Source organism: Scyliorhinus torazame, chromosome 15, assembly GCF_047496885.1.
Source record: "Scyliorhinus torazame isolate Kashiwa2021f chromosome 15, sScyTor2.1, whole genome shotgun sequence".
In the NCBI taxonomy this organism is placed as follows: domain Eukaryota; kingdom Metazoa; phylum Chordata; class Chondrichthyes; order Carcharhiniformes; family Scyliorhinidae; genus Scyliorhinus; species Scyliorhinus torazame.
This window is the reverse complement of record NC_092721.1, coordinates 126,588,126-126,605,004: the sequence shown is the minus strand read 5'-3', so window position 1 is coordinate 126,605,004 and position 16,879 is coordinate 126,588,126. Positions and strand designations below refer to the sequence as shown.

General features: G+C 41.9%; 1 protein-coding gene and 1 non-coding gene across 4 annotated transcripts in view; one reads left to right on the top strand and one right to left on the bottom strand.

Moving 5' to 3' along the window:
• LOC140391804 (coiled-coil domain-containing protein 138-like) overlaps positions 1 to 16,879 on the bottom strand; it is a 183,847-nt gene that overhangs the window by 49,503 nt on the left and 117,465 nt on the right. For all 3 annotated transcript variants that reach the window (XM_072476701.1, XM_072476703.1, XM_072476702.1), the window contains exons 9-10: positions 16,679 to 16,792; positions 10,977 to 11,138 (exon numbers count right to left, since the gene is read on the bottom strand). In XM_072476701.1, coding sequence (XP_072332802.1) covers positions 10,977 to 11,138; positions 16,679 to 16,792 — 276 coding nt within the window. The remainder of the gene's footprint in view (positions 1 to 10,976; positions 11,139 to 16,678; positions 16,793 to 16,879) is intronic.
• Positions 5,819 to 5,890, top strand: trnag-ucc (transfer RNA glycine (anticodon UCC)). The gene has a single exon. It is a non-coding gene; the product is annotated as a tRNA-Gly (tRNA).

Sequence of the window (16,879 nt, the reverse complement as noted above, 5' to 3'; positions counted from 1 at the left end):
CACCCTTTCTTTTAATCTCCATAACTTTAGTCATCCAGGTAACCCTAGCTTTAGAAGCCTGTCATTTTGACTTCCGGTGGGGCAATGGAGTGAGTGGTCGCACATTAGATGGCTCCTGCCCAAGGTCGTTTTTTTACATGGAAACAGGCGGTGGGGCAGTTGTGTAGTGTCAGGAGTGTGATGCATGAATATGGAGAAAAGGCCAGCTGGATGCTTGCGCATCAGTTGAGGCAGCAGGTGGCGGCAAGGGAGATTGGTCGGATGATGAATTTGGGAGGTAAGTTGGTCACAAAGTTGGGGGAGGTAAACAGGTTATTTGAGGCCTTTTACTGTAGACTGCACAGTTCGGAGCATCTGGGGTTGGATGAGGGCATGAATCAGCTTCTGGACGGACGAGAGTGCCCTGTGGTGGAGGAAGGGAAGGTGCGGGGTTGGGTGCCCCAATTGGGCTGGGGGAAGTAATGGGGTGCATGCGGTCGATGCAGTGCAGGAAGGCCTCGGATCCATACGGGTTCCCAGCAGAGTTCTACTAGTAGAGATGTATAACGAATCGGTCGGTAGATGGGAGCTGCTGCCCACATTATCCCAGGCTTCAATTTCGCTTATTTTAAAAAAGAACAAGGATCCTGAGGAACGTGGCTCATACTGCCCGTTATCGATACTAAACGTGGATGCAAAGCAGTTGGCGAAGGTGCCGACGACACTTATAGAGGCCTGTGTGCCGGGGGTGATAGGGGAGCATCAAATGGGATTCACGGAAGGACAGCAGCTGTTGGCAAATATTAGAAAGCTGGTGAATGTGATTATGATGCCTCTGGAGGATCAGGAAACAGAAGTGATAGTGTATATGGATGCAGAGAAAGCTTTTGGCCGGGTTGAGTGGGCATACTTGTTTAAGGTGTTGAGACAATTTGGGTTTGTGCAGGGTTCATAGATTGGGCTAGGTTGCTGTATAGGGCTACCACGGCGAGTGTTTGTACGAACAATGTGAACTCAGGCTATTTTGGCCTGCATTAGGGAACGAGACTGGTGTCCACGGTCTCCGATGCTTTTTGCTTTGACGACTGAGCCACTGGCGATGGTGCTTAGAGAGCCTCAGGGGGTGGGGGGAGGGAGGGGCGATGGAGCAGCATCGTGAGGAGGGGGAGTGGAGCACCGGATCTCCCTGAATGCAGGTGAACCTTTGCTGTGTATTACAAACCTAGTGGAGAACTTTAATAGTTCTTGGAAAGAGCACCCTACCCTAGGTCCACACCTCCACTGTACCCCCATAACCCAGTAACCCCACCCAACACTAAGGGCAATTTTGGAAACTAAGGGCAATTTAGCATGGCCAATCCACCTAACCTGCACATCTTTGGACTGTGGGAGGAAACCGGAGCACCCGGAGGAAACCCACGCACACACGGGGAGGATGTGCAGACTCCGCACAGACAGTGACCCAAGCCGGGAATCGAACCTTGGACCCTGGAGCTGTGAAGCAACAGTGCTAACCACGGTGCTACCGTGCCACCCATTAGAAGTTTAAAATTGGAAAATTAGAAGTAGCCATGGAAAGTTTGGCTCTCTTTTATTGCCATGTGTGCTGACTGATAAAGCTCAGGGAGCTTATTCAGCATTGCCGCAGAGCAAAGTTTACGGTATAGTCATCTTGAACACCTTCAGCTACAACTTGAGTTGAAGAAGGTTACCTTTGCGGAGATGGAAATTGAGTTGCAGTTTAATGAGGAAAGAGAGGAGAAAGAAATAGTAACGAAGAAATTTGAGTTGCGAGATTAGAGCAAGAGAAGGAATCAGAGAGACAGAAATTAGAGTTTCAAAGAGAGCTTGGCAGTTGTCATGAGAATGTCGCTTTAAGAAATGGTTAGCTGTTCATATTACTGCAGTGATGTCAGAGTGTGGGTGGAGCTGAGCTCTGGTTCTGCTTTTTAATTTCACTTTGAGAAAAGCTTGGGTGTATCTGTCTTTTTGGTTTCGTTTTGCAGTGTGTTGCAGCTGAAGTCAGTCAAAGCAGCTGTATTGCTGTTCTCTCTGCCATGAAGGATATCTCTTGATCATTTGGTGAATTCAGAAGAATTATAAATGTTTTCAGGAGTGAATGTAAACTCTGATGTGCTTATGTTTAAAGGTTTGTTAAGTCTTCTGGGTGTTAAAAGAACAGCTTAAAGGATTCCTTAGTGTACTCTTTGGGGGTTATCGTTGAATTAATGGTTGCTAAGATATTCACTGTTTGTTTTAAAAAAAGTTAACTTGAGTTCATAGAATAAACATTGTTTTGTTTAAAAAAATACTTTTCCATTTCTGCTGTACCATAACTGTAGAGCGAGCCGTGTGCTCCCCATACCACAATCTATTAGAAGTTGTGGGTCAGGTGAACTCCATGATACACTTTGGGGTTCTCTAAACTCTGATCCATAACAATTGGGGGCTCGAGGGGGACAAAAGTCTATCTATTGGATTGGCTTAATGAACTTAAAGACAGTGAGGGGTGAGCATATTGTGGTTACATTTCAGATGTGGTATTTTAGTTTAAGTGGGGAGTGTGTTGTGGACAATGGCTCTTTCAGAGGCTCAGATGTTTTTGGGGGTGGAGACGGTCACATGCAGTACCTTACGGACAGAGACTAAAAACAGACGGTTAGATTTGGCAAAAACATTGCAGTTAACATTATCTGACAAAATACGAAAAGATGAGGTAATTATGGCGGTGGCTAAGCATTTAAAGTTGCCTGAGATACAGTCTGAATCATTAGAAATGGCAAAGATCCAGTTGCAGATTAAGCAACTTGAACACGAAAATGAATTAAAGCAGCTTGAATGTGCAATGAGAGAAAAAGAAAAGGAGAAAGAAAGAAACAAAGAAAGAATAGCCCAAGCAGAACAAAAAGAAAAAGAAAGGCAGATACAGATCAGGGAAAAAGACAAAGAGAGTTTGAACTTCAGAAAATGGCCATGAAACATGACAGTCAGTTAAAATTGGCAGACATAAAGTGAAACGTACAGTTGGATGATAGTGATGGGGATAGTGAGAATGAGCGTCATAGTCGAAGGCGTGGTGGGGATCTATTTAAATATGTCCAAGCATTGCCACGGTTTGACGAGAAGGAGGTAGAAGACTTTTTCATTTCATTTGAGAAGGTAGCTAAACAAATGAAATGGCCACAGGTCATGTGGGTATTACTGGTTCAAACAAAACTGGTAGGTAGGGCTAGTGAAGTGTTTGCATCACTACCGGAGGTGTCGGGACGTATGGGGAGGTGAAAAAATCCATCTTGGGTGCAGATGAACTAGTGCCTGAAGCCTACAGACAAAGGTTTAGAAATTTAAGGAAATAATTTGGTCAAACATACATGGAGTTTGAAAGGCTCAAACAGAGTAATTTTGATAGGTGGATAAGAGCTTTGAAAATAGACCAAATGTATGAAGCTCTCAGAGAAATTATACTTTTGGAGGAATTTAAAAATTCAATTCCTGATGTAGTGAGAACTCATGTGGAAGAGCAGAGGATTAAAACTGCGAGGTTAGCAGCCGAAATGGCAGATGATTATGAATTAGTTCATAAATCAAAGCTTGGTTTCGGACATCAGTTTCAGCCTGTGAGGGATAGAAATGCTCAAGTGGTAAAAGTAAAGGTGATCTGATGGGAGATAATAAGGAGAGTGTACCTCAGATTAAAAAAGAAATCCAGGAGAGTGGAAAAGAAATGAAAAGTTTCAAATGTTTTCACTGTAATAAACTAGGCCATGTAAAGTAAGTGTTGGTGGTTGAAGAAAAGCACTGGGAAGGCTGATGTGGTAAAACAGGATAAGACAGTGGGGTTTGTTAAAGTGGTAAAGGAAAGCCCAAGTGAAGCGAAGGAAGTGCAAAAGATTGTACAGCCTGATCAAGAGGTGATTGATAAGAAGGTGCCAGATCGCTTTAAAGAATTTACTTGTGTGGGTAAAGTTTACTCATGTGTATCAGGAGGAGTAGGTAAAGAAGTCACAATTTTAAGAGATACGGGAGCTAGTCAATCTTTAATGGTAAGAGATGAGGAGTTATGTAGTTTGAGAAGAATACTGCCAGAAAAGGTGGTAATATGTGGAATTCAGGGTGAGAGGAGTCGTGTTCTATTATACAAGGTAAGGTTGGAAAGTCCAATGAAGAGCGGTGAAGTGGTAGTAGGAGTAATAGAGAAACTATCTTGTCCAGGAATAGTTTATCTTGGGTAATGATATAGCTGGATCGCAAGTGGGAGTGATGCCTACTGTGGTTGATAAGCCAGTGAAAAATCAGACAACTGAAGTGTTGAAGGATGAATATCCTGGGATTTTTCCGGATTGTGTAGTAACAAGGTCGCAAAGTCACAAGTTAAGACAAGATGACAAATCAAAGAGTGAAGATGAAGTTGAAGTGCAATTATCAGAAACGATTTTTGATTAGGTGGTTGAAAAAGAACAAGAACAGGTGGAGGATGAGGCGGATATTTTTAGTTCAGGAAAATTGGCGGAGTTAGAACAAAAAGATGTAGAAATAAAACGGATGTATCAGGAAGCGTACACAGAAGAGGAATCTGAGTGTATACCAGTAAAGTGAGTGTTATTACCGTAAAAGTAATGGCTTGATGAGAAAATTGAGACCTTTACATATGCAAGCGGATGAAAAGTGGGCAGAAGTTCATCAAGTAGTATTGCCGGTAGGATATAGAAAGGAGGTGTTGCAAGTTGCACATGAGGTACCAGTGGGAGGCCATTTGGGAATAAGGAAAACTCAAGCTAAAATCCAGAAACATTTTTATTGGCCTGGACTACATAAAGATGTAGTTAAATTTTGTCAATCATGTCACACATGTCAAGTGATAGGGAAACCTCAAGCAGTGATAAAACCAGCGCCCTTAATACCCATTCCAGCATTTGAGGAATCTTTTACAAGGGTCCTAATTGATTGCGTAGGACCACTTCCTAAAACAAAAAGTGGGAATCAATATCTTTTGACGATAATGGATGTGTCTACTTGGTTTCCAGAGGCCATTCCAGTATGCAATATTACAGCTAAAAAGATTGTGGAGGAGTTACTTAAATTCTTTACAGAATATGGACAAGAAGTAATGGATAGCTTAGGAATAAAACAATTTAAATCAACTGCGTACCATCCAGAATCGCAGGGAGTGTTAGAAAGGTGGCATCAGACATTAAAGACAATGTTGAGGGCTTATTGTCAAGATTATCCAGAGGATTGGGATAAAAGAAGTCCATTCATACTGTTTGCAATTAGGGATGCACCTAATGAGTAAACCAAATGTAGTCCTTTTGAACCAATTTTTGGTCACGAGGTAAGAGGACCACTTAAATTAATTAAAGAAAAATTGGTAGGGGAGAAATCGGAAATTACATTATTGGATTGCGTGTCAAATTTTAGGGAACGAATAAATAGAGCAGGTGAATTGGCGAGACAACATTTGAAAGTTGCACAAAATGTGATGAAACAGGTCGCGGACAAGAAATCCAAAGTTCGTAGTTTTGCCAGTGGAGATAAAGTTTTAGTATTGTTACCAGTGGTAGGTTAACCTTTAAAAGCTAGGTTTTGCGGACCTTATCAGATTGAAAGGAAATTAAGTGAGGTGAATTAGGTGGTAAAAACACCAGATAGAAGGAAGACTCATCGAGTGTGTCATGTGAATATGCTTAAAAGGTACTTTGAAAAGGAAGGCGAGAAAAAGGAGGAGGTTTTAATGATTCTAACTCAAAGTGACGAACCAAATCCAGGTGACTGTGAATTTGGTTGGTCGGGGCTGGTTTAGCACAGTGGACTAAACAGCTGGCTTGTAAAGCAGAACAAGGCGATGGTGGTATAGTGGTTAACATAGCTGCCTTCCAAGCAGTTGACCCGGGTTCGATTCCCGGCCATCGCAATAATAAATTGGGAACTTCAGCGCCTCTCCGTGAGTTTCAAAGTGAGGAAGAGAAAGTTTCTCAATCAGAATTCATACGCAAATACAGCGGGGAATGAAATAAGTACTCATCGTTTTAGGCAGCACGGTAGCATTGTGGATAGCACAATTGCTTCACAGCTCCAGGGTCCCAGGTTCGATTCCGGCTTGGGTCACTGTCTGTGCGGAGTCTGCACATCCTCCCCGTGTGTGCGTGGGTTTCCTCCGGGTGCTCCGGTTTCCTCCCACAGTCCAAAGATGTGCATGTTAGGTGGATTGGCCATGATAAATTGCCCTTAGTGTCCAAAATTGCCCTTAGTGTTGGGTGGGGTTACTGGGTTATGGGGATAGGGTGGAGGTGTTAACCTTGGGTAGGGTGCTCTTTCCAAGAGCTGGTGCAGACTCGATGGGCCGAATGGCCTCCTTCTGCACTGTAAATTTTATGAAGGCCAGCAGCGCGGGTTCAATTCCCGTACCAGCCTCCCCGAACAGGCGCCGGAATGTGGTGACTGGGGGCTTTTCACAGTAACTTCATTTGAAGCCTACTTGTGACAATAAGCGATTTACATTTTCATTTCATTTGATATGCCTCAAATTAAATTGGAAAATTAGGATGTTCTTAAAAATTGGGATAAATTGTTGAGTTATCTTCCAGAGGAAAATCGAACTGACCTGAAAGAGTTATTGATATCACATGGGCAAGTTTGTGGAGATAAATTGGGAAGTACTAAAACAGCTGTACATGATGTAGATGTGGGAAATGCTGTTCCAATCAAACAACATCCATATAGACTTAACCCGCTAAAATTGGCACAGGTTAACAAAGAGATTGAAAGTATGCTTAAAAATGGCATAATTGAAGTGGGTTGCAGCCAATGGAGCTCACCCATAGTGATGGTACTTAAACCAGACGGTACCCAACGGTTGTGTGTGGACTATAGAAAGATTAATGCAGTTACAAGAATGGACTCTTATCCTATCCCACATTTGGAGGATTGCATTGAGAAAGTGGGACAGTCCGCTTTTATTTCCAAACTGGATTTACTTAAAAGGTTACTGGCAGGTACCCTTATCCGAAAGGGCGATGGAGATTTCAGCTTTTGTGACTCCAGATGGTATATACCAATTCAAAGTTATGCCATTTGGCATGAAAAACGCCCCAGCCACATTTCAACGGTTAACTAACAAAGTTGTTTCAGGATTACCCAATTGTGCGGTATACATCGATGATCTGGTAATTTTCAGCCAGACATGGACAGAACATTTAAAACATCTGATGGGAGTTATTCGATCAACTTCAGGAGGCGGATTTGGTGATAAACCTGCCCGAAAGTGAATTTGGAAAAGCCCAAGTCACTTTCCTTGAGAAGTTTTCAATACCCTCGAGACAAACGGAAATAATGCAATTTCTTTGCATCAGTGGATTTGATCGAACATTTGCGCAAAGGTTTTGTAGCATGATTGCTCCACTGATGGACTTGCTGAAGAAACGTCGAAAATTTCAATGGACAGCGGACTTTTGGCAGGCATTTGACTGCCTGAAAGCTGTGATAACCAATGTGCATGTGTTGGAGAATTACAAGGGACTCTGTGATCAGATTGAACTAAAGTATCTGACTTTAAAGAGAAATGCTGAGGCGTAGAGAAATGGACGGATCGTGCAGAGAACTTCTTGTTCAAAGAGACTGTCAATCGAGAAGGATTTCAGTTGGAGGAAGAAGAACGAAAAAGAAATGGACTATATTATTATACCTATTTGCGTGTGTTGTTTTTTGAAACGATAAAGCATATTTACTGTGTGCATTTCTTAAAGGATGGTGAAAAGGTGAAAAATGAAACCATCTTGAAGTTGATAGTTTATTTATTTTTCTTTGGGGGAGATGTCATGAGAATGTCGCTTTCAGAAATGTTTGGCTGCTCATGTTACTGCAGTGATGTCAGAGTGTGGGTGGAGCTGAGCTCTGGTTCTGCTTTTTAGTTTCACTTTGAGAAAAGCTTGGGTGTATCTGTCTTTTTGGTTTCGTTTTGCAGTGTGTTGCAGCTGAAGTCAGCCAAAGCAGCTGTATTGCTGTTCTCTCTGCCATGAAGGACTATCTCTTGATCATTTGGTGAATTCAGAAGAATTATAAATGTTTTCAGTAGTGAATGTAAACTCTGATGTGTTTACATGTGTGACTTAAAGGTTTGTTAAGTCTTCTGGGAGTTAAAAAAACAGCTTAAAGGATTCCTTAGTGTTGTATTCTTTGGGGGTTATCTTTGAATTAATGGTTGCTAAGATATTCACTGTTTGTTTTAAAAAGGTTAACATGAGTTCATAGAATAAACATTGTTTTGTTTTAAAAAATACTTTTAATTTCTGCTGTACAACTGTAGAGGGGGCCGTGTGCTCCCCATACCACAATCGATTAAAAGTTGTGGGTCAGGTGAACTCCATGATACACTTTGGAGTTCTCTAAACTCTGACCCATAACACAGTAAGAAACTAAAGGTGGATAAAGCAGTGCGAATGAGAGGGCTTGAATTGGTGCAGGTGGCCAAGCAGCTCACTCATCCAGTTTTGAAGTTAGCAGCCGCATTAGACTGGTGCCTCCTTTTGAGGGAAAAGTGAATAAGTATTTCTGCACTTTGGAAAAGTGGCAATTAATTTGAATTGGCCAAGAGCAATTTAGGTTCCCTTTTATTGCAATGTATGCTGACTTATAAAGCTCAGGGAGCTAATTCAATCTTGCTGCTGTTATAACCCGCACAAGACCACGGGATTGGAGTAATCAATCTTCCAATGGTCTCGCAGAATACGAGCTCCCCTGTTAAGGGGGCGGGGAGCCAGAGGACATTCACGATCAAGATCTGCATAAAGTTGGACAGGTATGTGACCGATAGAGCAATCTTTTGACCAACTCGGTTCGGTCTCATTTGTGGCCTACTAAATCACAGAGCAACGTTTGTGGTATGAAGACATTAAAGCAGCTAAATTGAGAGCTTACCAGTTTCTTCCTGAAACATATAGACAACGGTTTAGAAATTATAGTAATCAGGAGGGCCAAACTGATCTTGATTTTGCCAGAGAGAAAGAAACCCTCTAACAGATGGCGAGTCTCTCAGGAAATAAATTTTGACTTTTAAAAAACTGAGAGAGTTGATGCTTGTGGAGGACTTTAAAAGGAATCTACCTAATGACTCAGTTCCTTATTTAAATGAGCAAAAGGTTCTTGAAGCCAGTCAAGCAGCTGTTGTTGCTGATGTGTATGTGCTGATCCACAAGGAGAATTTCCTGGAGAAACGATCTTCATGGGATAGTTTGAAGCATGAGACAAAAGGCACGTTTAAAAGTTCAGCTAGCCTGGAACAGGATTGGTCTTCTTCCAGTTTGATGAAAAGGGAAAAGCAGTGAAAAACACCTGCTAATTGGGAGAAGGATTTGGGAGTTAAACATAAACTTGCTTGCTTCGATTGTAAAAAGGGGCATAAACGGAGTGTTGGGACCTGCAGAAAAAAAAAGTCTTCCAAAGGCATGGCCTCTGATGAAAGTGCAATCGCATAGGCGGCATGATGGCTCTGTGGTTATTGCTAACGGGTTTGATCCCAGCAGCGGGTCACTGTCCGTATGGAGTTTGCATATTCTCCCCGTGTGTGCGTGGGTCTCACCCGCACAACCCAAAGGGTAGGTGGATTGGCCATGCTAAATTGCCCCTTAATTGGGGAAAAAAGAATTGGGTACTCTAAATTTATTTAAAAAAAAGAAAATGCAGTCAAATTTGCTGGATAATTCGCTTTGTGAGGAGTTGAATGCTGGAATTATGCTTCAGTTTCCAAACCAATTCGTGTCTCTGTATATTTATGAATTTGCTGGGCCATCTGCATGTGATATTCTTAAAAGACAAAGCAAAAAATACCATGCATGCAAGATACAAGATGGGGGGTAGCAGCTCACCAGGGTAGAAATTACAAAGTATTTACGTACAAAGCTTAAATAGAGGCTTTGATTTTCTTATGAAATTGTTGAAACCTAATGGGCTGTTCATATAAATTAGGTCTACTTGAAAGAATACACAGATTCTTTTCAAGTTAATTTAGTTTTAGCAGGAAGGTGTTTTATTTCAGTGTTAATAGGACTGGAAGGAATAGAAACTGCTGCCTCTTCCCAGTAATATTAGCTCCTGTGCAGTTTGTGATTTTCATATTGGCTGCACAGTAGCACTAATGTAAAAATAAACATTTGATTAAACATTTTATACATACGGTGTTGAATGAATATACATGTTTTAACTAACATTCATTTTTGATGCAAATTTCTATTCAACTCTTCACACAACTCTTAAATTAATTAATATGCAGAAATTAGCTGAACTTGTGTAAAAATGTGGGGCAGAGTCTTTTTTTCAGTTCGGCAAATAGTAAAGTTCGGAGATTAATTTATTGGTCAGCAGAAAGACTGCCAATATCTATTACAAAGTATACCACCATCAAACATTTTCTAGTTGGCGTCCTCTCTGGCCTTGCTGCCCTTAGTCTACTATATTGATCTAAAGCAGTTAAATGTAAGCTTGAGGAACTGCATTCATCTTCTGATTAGGAACTTAATAGTCTTCTGGACTAAACATAGAGTTCAAGTTTCACATCATGGCCTGTACCCCAATTTTACATTTTTCTTTGGGCAGTAGCTATGGGTGATCATGCCGCTATTTCCATTTGTACCGCCTCTAAATCCATCTTTGGTTCCTTTAAATGTTGCATTACCATTTCCTTTTATCGTGCACTATTGTCTCTTCCGGCATTTAATCTCTCCTGCCTTCCATATTATCACATCCTTCTCCCTTTTAATCTTCCCAACTCTTGCCTTTGTATGTGGTTAAAACCAGTTACATTTCTAACTTTTTGCACTTGTGATAAAATGTCATTGACCTGAAACATTAATGATGCTTTGCTCTCCAGAGATCTACCGAGTAATTCCAGCAGTTTATGTTTATATTACAATTACAAATTAATTCATTCCACAGACAACATTCAGACAGCAAAGAAACGTCTTTCACACAAGAAAAACACCCAAGGAGTAAAAAAAACAGAATACCTTTACACATTTCTCTTGAATAGATTTTCTAGGTAAATAATTGGGACCCAATGACGTTTGAACATCATTTTCATCTTCTGACGTCAAATAATAAAGGTAACCGTCAGAGATCCAGTCCAGCAGAACTCCAAACAGTTCACAGAAACTGCTATTCAAAAGAGGCTGGAAGATAAATAGGAGACCTCAAACAGGCAGTTATAGAATTAGAGAACATGTCATAAAGTTACAATTTAAGGGCAGCATGGTGGCCCAGTGGTTAGCACTGCTGCCTACGGCGCTGAGGACCTGGGTTTGATCCCGGCCCCGGGTCCGATCCCGGCCCCGGGTCACCGTCTGTGTGGAGTTTGCTCACCCCCACAACCCAAAGATGTGCAGAATAGGTGGATTGGCCACACTAAATTGCCCCTTAATTGGAAAAAAAAAATTGGGTATTCTAAATTTATTTAAAAAATAAAGTTACAATTTATATGCAAGTTTCCAATATCGGTTTTCATTTTGCGCTTAAAAGTGGGTGTTATTGATTGCAAATATATACTGAGAAAATTCACTGTATGAGTTTATTGTCGATAAAGGGTAAAAAAAATCTCAGTATCCTCATGCATGTCAGTCCCAAAAACAGAATAATACCTTCTCGACCATTAGTTCAATATATTATTTAACATTTTGGCTGTTGCTAATGCCGCTCATTAAAATTTCATCCAGTCAACATAAAACAACATATTGGCTGTTTTGTACAATAGATTCATGTGCACAAGAACTGGGTCAAAACTACAGTTTGGATGTTAGAAATGGGAAATCAGAATTATGTGGAGCGACTTGAGATTCTCGGTTACATTGAAACAAAAAAGCGAAGAATAAATTTTAATGCAGGGCTCTAAAATTATGAACAATTTATGTTTTTTAATAAATATTTTGAGTTTACAGAAAGAGATCAATGAATAATTTCTAACAAATTTAAAATTATTTTAGAAACTAGCCCGAAATGTTTGAATTACACTTCCAAGAGATGGGGAAATGGGGTGACCTAAGAATTTATCCCAGATGTGACTGCATGGAGGAGTAGGAGAAGCCATTACTAAAGGTATGCTAGGGTCATTGAGATAACTATGAGTGGAACTAATCAAGGATGGACAGCAAAGGAGGATAATAGATGCACAGAGGTGAAGGAGATGTGAGTGAATTGATGAGAAAGAACACTGTGGACAGATTGAAGCTCAGAAAGTATAGTGCAGCATAGTCAGTCAAAAAGGATGTCATTAGTGCCATATAACCAAAGCTGAATAGTTCTGTGGGCAGGACAGAAGTTAGATAGCAAGGAGTTTTAGAACTGGTATTACAGGGCTTGGAGTGGAAAGGGAATTTAAGATGTGGGAAGACATCAGAAAAAGGAGAAAAAGTCTAGGGCTGCTTTTAAAAACAAAATTCCAATTAAGGGACAATTTAGCATGGCCAATCCACCTACCTGCACATCTTTGGAATGTAGGGAGAGACCCACACAGACACGGAGAGAATGTGGCACAGGTCAGTGAGTCTCACGTCAGTGGTGGGGAAACTAATGGAGAAAATTCTGAAGGAGAGACTCTATCTCCATTTGGAGAGGCAAGGTTTGATCATGAATAGTAGGCATGGCTTTGTCAGCGGGAGGTCATGCCCAACAAATTTGATTGAAATTTTTGATGAGGGCAGTGCTGTTGATGTAGTTTACACGGATTTCAGAAAAGCATTTGACAAGGTCCCACATGAGAGACTATAAAGAAGACAAATGCATATGGGATACAGTGTAACTAGATAAGGTGGATTCAAAGCTGGCTGAGCTTTAGGAAACAGAGGTTATGACAGACGGCTGCTTTAGTGGCTGGAAGCCAGTGTCCAGTGGTGTGCCAGAGGGATCTGTGCTGGGTTCCCTATAATTTGTCATTTATATAAATGATTTAGATGACTATGTCGGGGATAGGATCAGTAAGTTTGCGGATGACACAAAGATAGGCTGGTTAACAGTGAGGCTGAGAGTCTTGGGTTGCAGGAAGATATCGATGGGATGGTCAAATTGGCAGGAAAGTGTCAGATGGAATTTAATCCTGAGAAGTGTGAGGTGCTACACTTTGGAAGCAGCAATTTGACAAAGAAATATTCAATGAATGGCACCACACTAGAAATCCTGAGGTACAAAGAGACTGTGGCGTATTTGTAAATAGGTCTCTGAAGGCAGAAAGGCAGGTTAATAGAGTGGCTAAAAAGGCATATGGTACACTTACAAGATTACAAAACAAAGAAGTCATGTTGGAGTTATATCGAACATTGGTGGGGCCGCAGCTGGAGTACTCTGCAATTCTGGTCGCCACATTGTAGGAAGGATGTCATTGCACTGGAGCGGGTGCAGAGGTACTTCACTAGGATGTTGCCTGGAATGGAACATCTTTGTTATGAAGAGAGGTTGGATAGGCTTGGGTTGTTTTAGCTGGAGCTGAGAAGACTGGGGGGTGACCTGATCAAGGCGTACAAGATTATGAAGGGCATGGACAGGGTGGATAGGGAACAGCTGTTCCCCTTAGTTGAAGGGTCGGTTACGAGAGGACACAAGTTCAAGGTGAGGGGCGGGAGGTTCAGGGGGGATTTAAGGAAAAGATTTTTTTACCCAGAGGGTGGCGGCGGTCTGGAATGAACTGCCTGGGAGGCTGGTAGTGGCGGGTTGCCTCATATCCTTTAAAAAGTACCTGGATGAGTACTTGGCACGTCACAACATTCGAGGCTATGGGCCAAGTGCTGGCAAATGGGATTAGGATTGGCAGATCAGGCAACTTTCATGCGGCGGTGTAGACTCAACGGGCCGAAGGCCTTTTCTGCACTGTATTTTTCTGTGATTCTGTGAACAGTTTTCAAGAGAATGGGAATTGTATTCCTTATGATGTTAAGATATGTGAATATAGAATACGGAAATAGGAGGTCATTCCAGATAAATGTGTGGTTGGAGAGATGGTGCAGGAGGGAGGGCTTTACATTTTGGAGATATTGGGACCATTTTTGGGAATGGTAGGGACCTGTACAGGCAGACGGTTTGCACCTGAACCGAAGTGGGACCAACGTCCTTGCAGAGAGGTTTACTAGTGCTGTTTGGGAGGGTTTAAACTAACTTGGCAGGGAGGTGTGATCCTGAGAGAAGGTTCAGCAGGGGAAGATACACAGCCAAAATTGAAGAGACAGCAAGTGAGTCAGGAAGGCATAGAAGTTCTAGACCAGTTAAGTCACCAGGGAGTTTGGCAAGATCGGATGGTATTTTTATTTTGATGCAAGGAGTCTGGCAAACAAAGCAGATGATATGAGGGCACAAATTAAAACATGGGGGTATGGTGCCCTTGCAGTCACTGAGACATGGTTGAAAGTGGGGCAGGATTGGCAACTCAATATTCCAGGATTTAAGATCTTCAGGCAAGACAGGGAAGGAGGTACAAGAGGAGGGGTTTTGCAATTTTGATCAGGGAATCAATTACAGAAGTAAGGAGGGACGACATCTCAGGTTCTTCAAATGAAGCCTCATGGGTAGAACTTAAAAAGCAGAAAACAGAAATCACATTGCTAGGAGTGTTCCTAACAGGCCCCCTAACAGTCTGAGAGAAATAGAAGAGGGGCTATGCAGGAAAATTGCAGATAAGCGTAAAAGTAATAGGGTAGTGAAAGTGAGGATTTCAACTTCCCCAACATTAACTGGGCAGGTCATAGTGCGAAAGGTTTAGAGGGAGCAGAATTCTTAAAATTAATCCAGGAGAACTTTTTAAGCAAGTATGTCGAAGATCCTACAAGAGAGGGCACAGTCCTGGACTTAATTTAAGATAACAAATCCAGGCAAATGTTTGAAGTATCAGCGGGTGAGCATTTTGCAGAAAGTGCTTATAACTCTGTTAGATTCAAGATTGTTATGGAAAAGGACAAGGATGGGCCTGAAATTAAAGTTCTAAACTGGGGAGAAGGCCGCTTTTAATAAGATTAGATATGATTAGGCCAAAGGGGACTGGGAGCAGGCACTTTTAGGTAAATCTGTGACAGAACAGTGGAACGCAGTCCAGAAAGAAAGAGGGAGAGTATTGGGCCAATGTATTCCAATAAAGAAAAAGATGGGGCCAACAAATCCAGTGAGCCCTGGATGTCAAGGGATGTAAAGCATTGGATGAAAAGAAAAAGAGAAGCTTATGGCAGCTATCAAGGGTTCAAAATAGCAGAATCCCTTGAGCGGAAAGAATGTTCATGAGGGAACTTAAAAAGGATATTAGGAGAGCAAAAAGAAGATATGAAAGGATACTGGCAGGAAAAATAAAGGGCAATCCTAAATTGTTTTACAAGTACAGTGAGCTTAAAAGGATAACTAGGGAAAGTGTGTGGCCCATTAAGGAGCTCAGTGGTAAACTGTGTGTGGAGTTGGAGGGTTCTAAATGAATACTTTGTGCTGGTGTTTACGAGTGAGAGGGACGGTGTAGGTATAGAAATCAGGGAGAAGAACGGTGATAAAATTAAATAAATTAACATAGGTAGAGAGGAGGTTTTGAGTGGTCTGGCGGACTTAAACATAGACAAATCTCTAGGGCAAGATGAAATGTATTCCAGGCTGCTGAGTGAGGCAAAGGAGGAAATAGCAGGGGCGCTGGTAATAATTTGCAATTCCTCCCCAGGAGAGGTGTCGGAGGACTGGAGGATAGCCAATGTGGTACTATTATTCAAAAAGGGAAGAAGGGATGAACCAGGAAACTACAGCCCAGTCAGTCTAACCTCAGTGGTGTGGAAACCATTGGAAGCGAGTCAGAGAGACCAAATTAATCTGCACTTGGGAGACAAGGATTAATCAAGAACAGTCAGCATGGTTTTGTTATTGGTTATGTCTGACCAATGTGATTGAATTTTTGAAGAGGTGACCAGGTGTGTAGATGAGGGCAATGCATTTGACATAGTCTACTTGGACTTCAGCATGGTTTTGATAAGGTCCCACATGGGAGGCTGATAGCGAAGGCAAGAGTCCATGGGATCCAAAACAATTTGCCAAATTGGATCCAGAATTGGCTGAGTGGCAGGAGCAGAGAGTGATGGTCAAGGCGTGTTTTTCTGACTGGAAGCCTGCGTCCAGTGGAGTTCCGCAGGGATCAGTGTTGAGGCCCTTGTTGTTTGTGGCTCATGGGGAAGGTGGTTGAATGGATGGACATACTTCTTCTTGAGGTGGCTCGCCTTTTCCCACTGGGTTGTTCTTGTCCTGCATGGTTTGGTGAGGACATGTGGGCTGGAGAGAGTCTGCTGGACTGGTGTTTAAATATGGCGCTAGGATCTTCAAACATGTCAGCTGAGGGCAGGCAGGCAAATCAGCTGCTGGTTCAACAGGAGACTTGGGAGGGGAACCCGCCTGTGCATAATTATTGAGGTTTCGAGTGCAGAATCTGGCGTGGGATCCCACCATTTGGCAAGTGGAACAAGAGTCACCGAGCTGCCCACCATGACACCTAGTCTCAAAATAGGAGAATTATGCATAGCAAGATACTGTAGCTGAATTAGCTGGACAAACACTCAAAATTTCTTAGTATTGGAGGCAAGCATGGAGGATGGTGAATGGTGGACAGGGTGTAAAATTTTAAAACATGCCTGAATTTCAAACTCAATCAAATACTCTATAAAGCAGCAGCCCAATATTTCAATTTAAAGCCACCTAATGGAACAAAATATCTTACTCGACTGATCCTACGAGCAGGTTGAATCTTTTCCCGTTTTTCCAAACTGATCTCCTTCACACCAGTGGAAACATTGTCTTGAAATGTCTGCACCACACATAGCTCATTCTTCCGCTGCAAATGAGTAAAATTTATAGGTTTTCCTTTAAAATTGTGACGACAACTTGCAACGAGATATAATAGAAATTTCTGCAAATTATG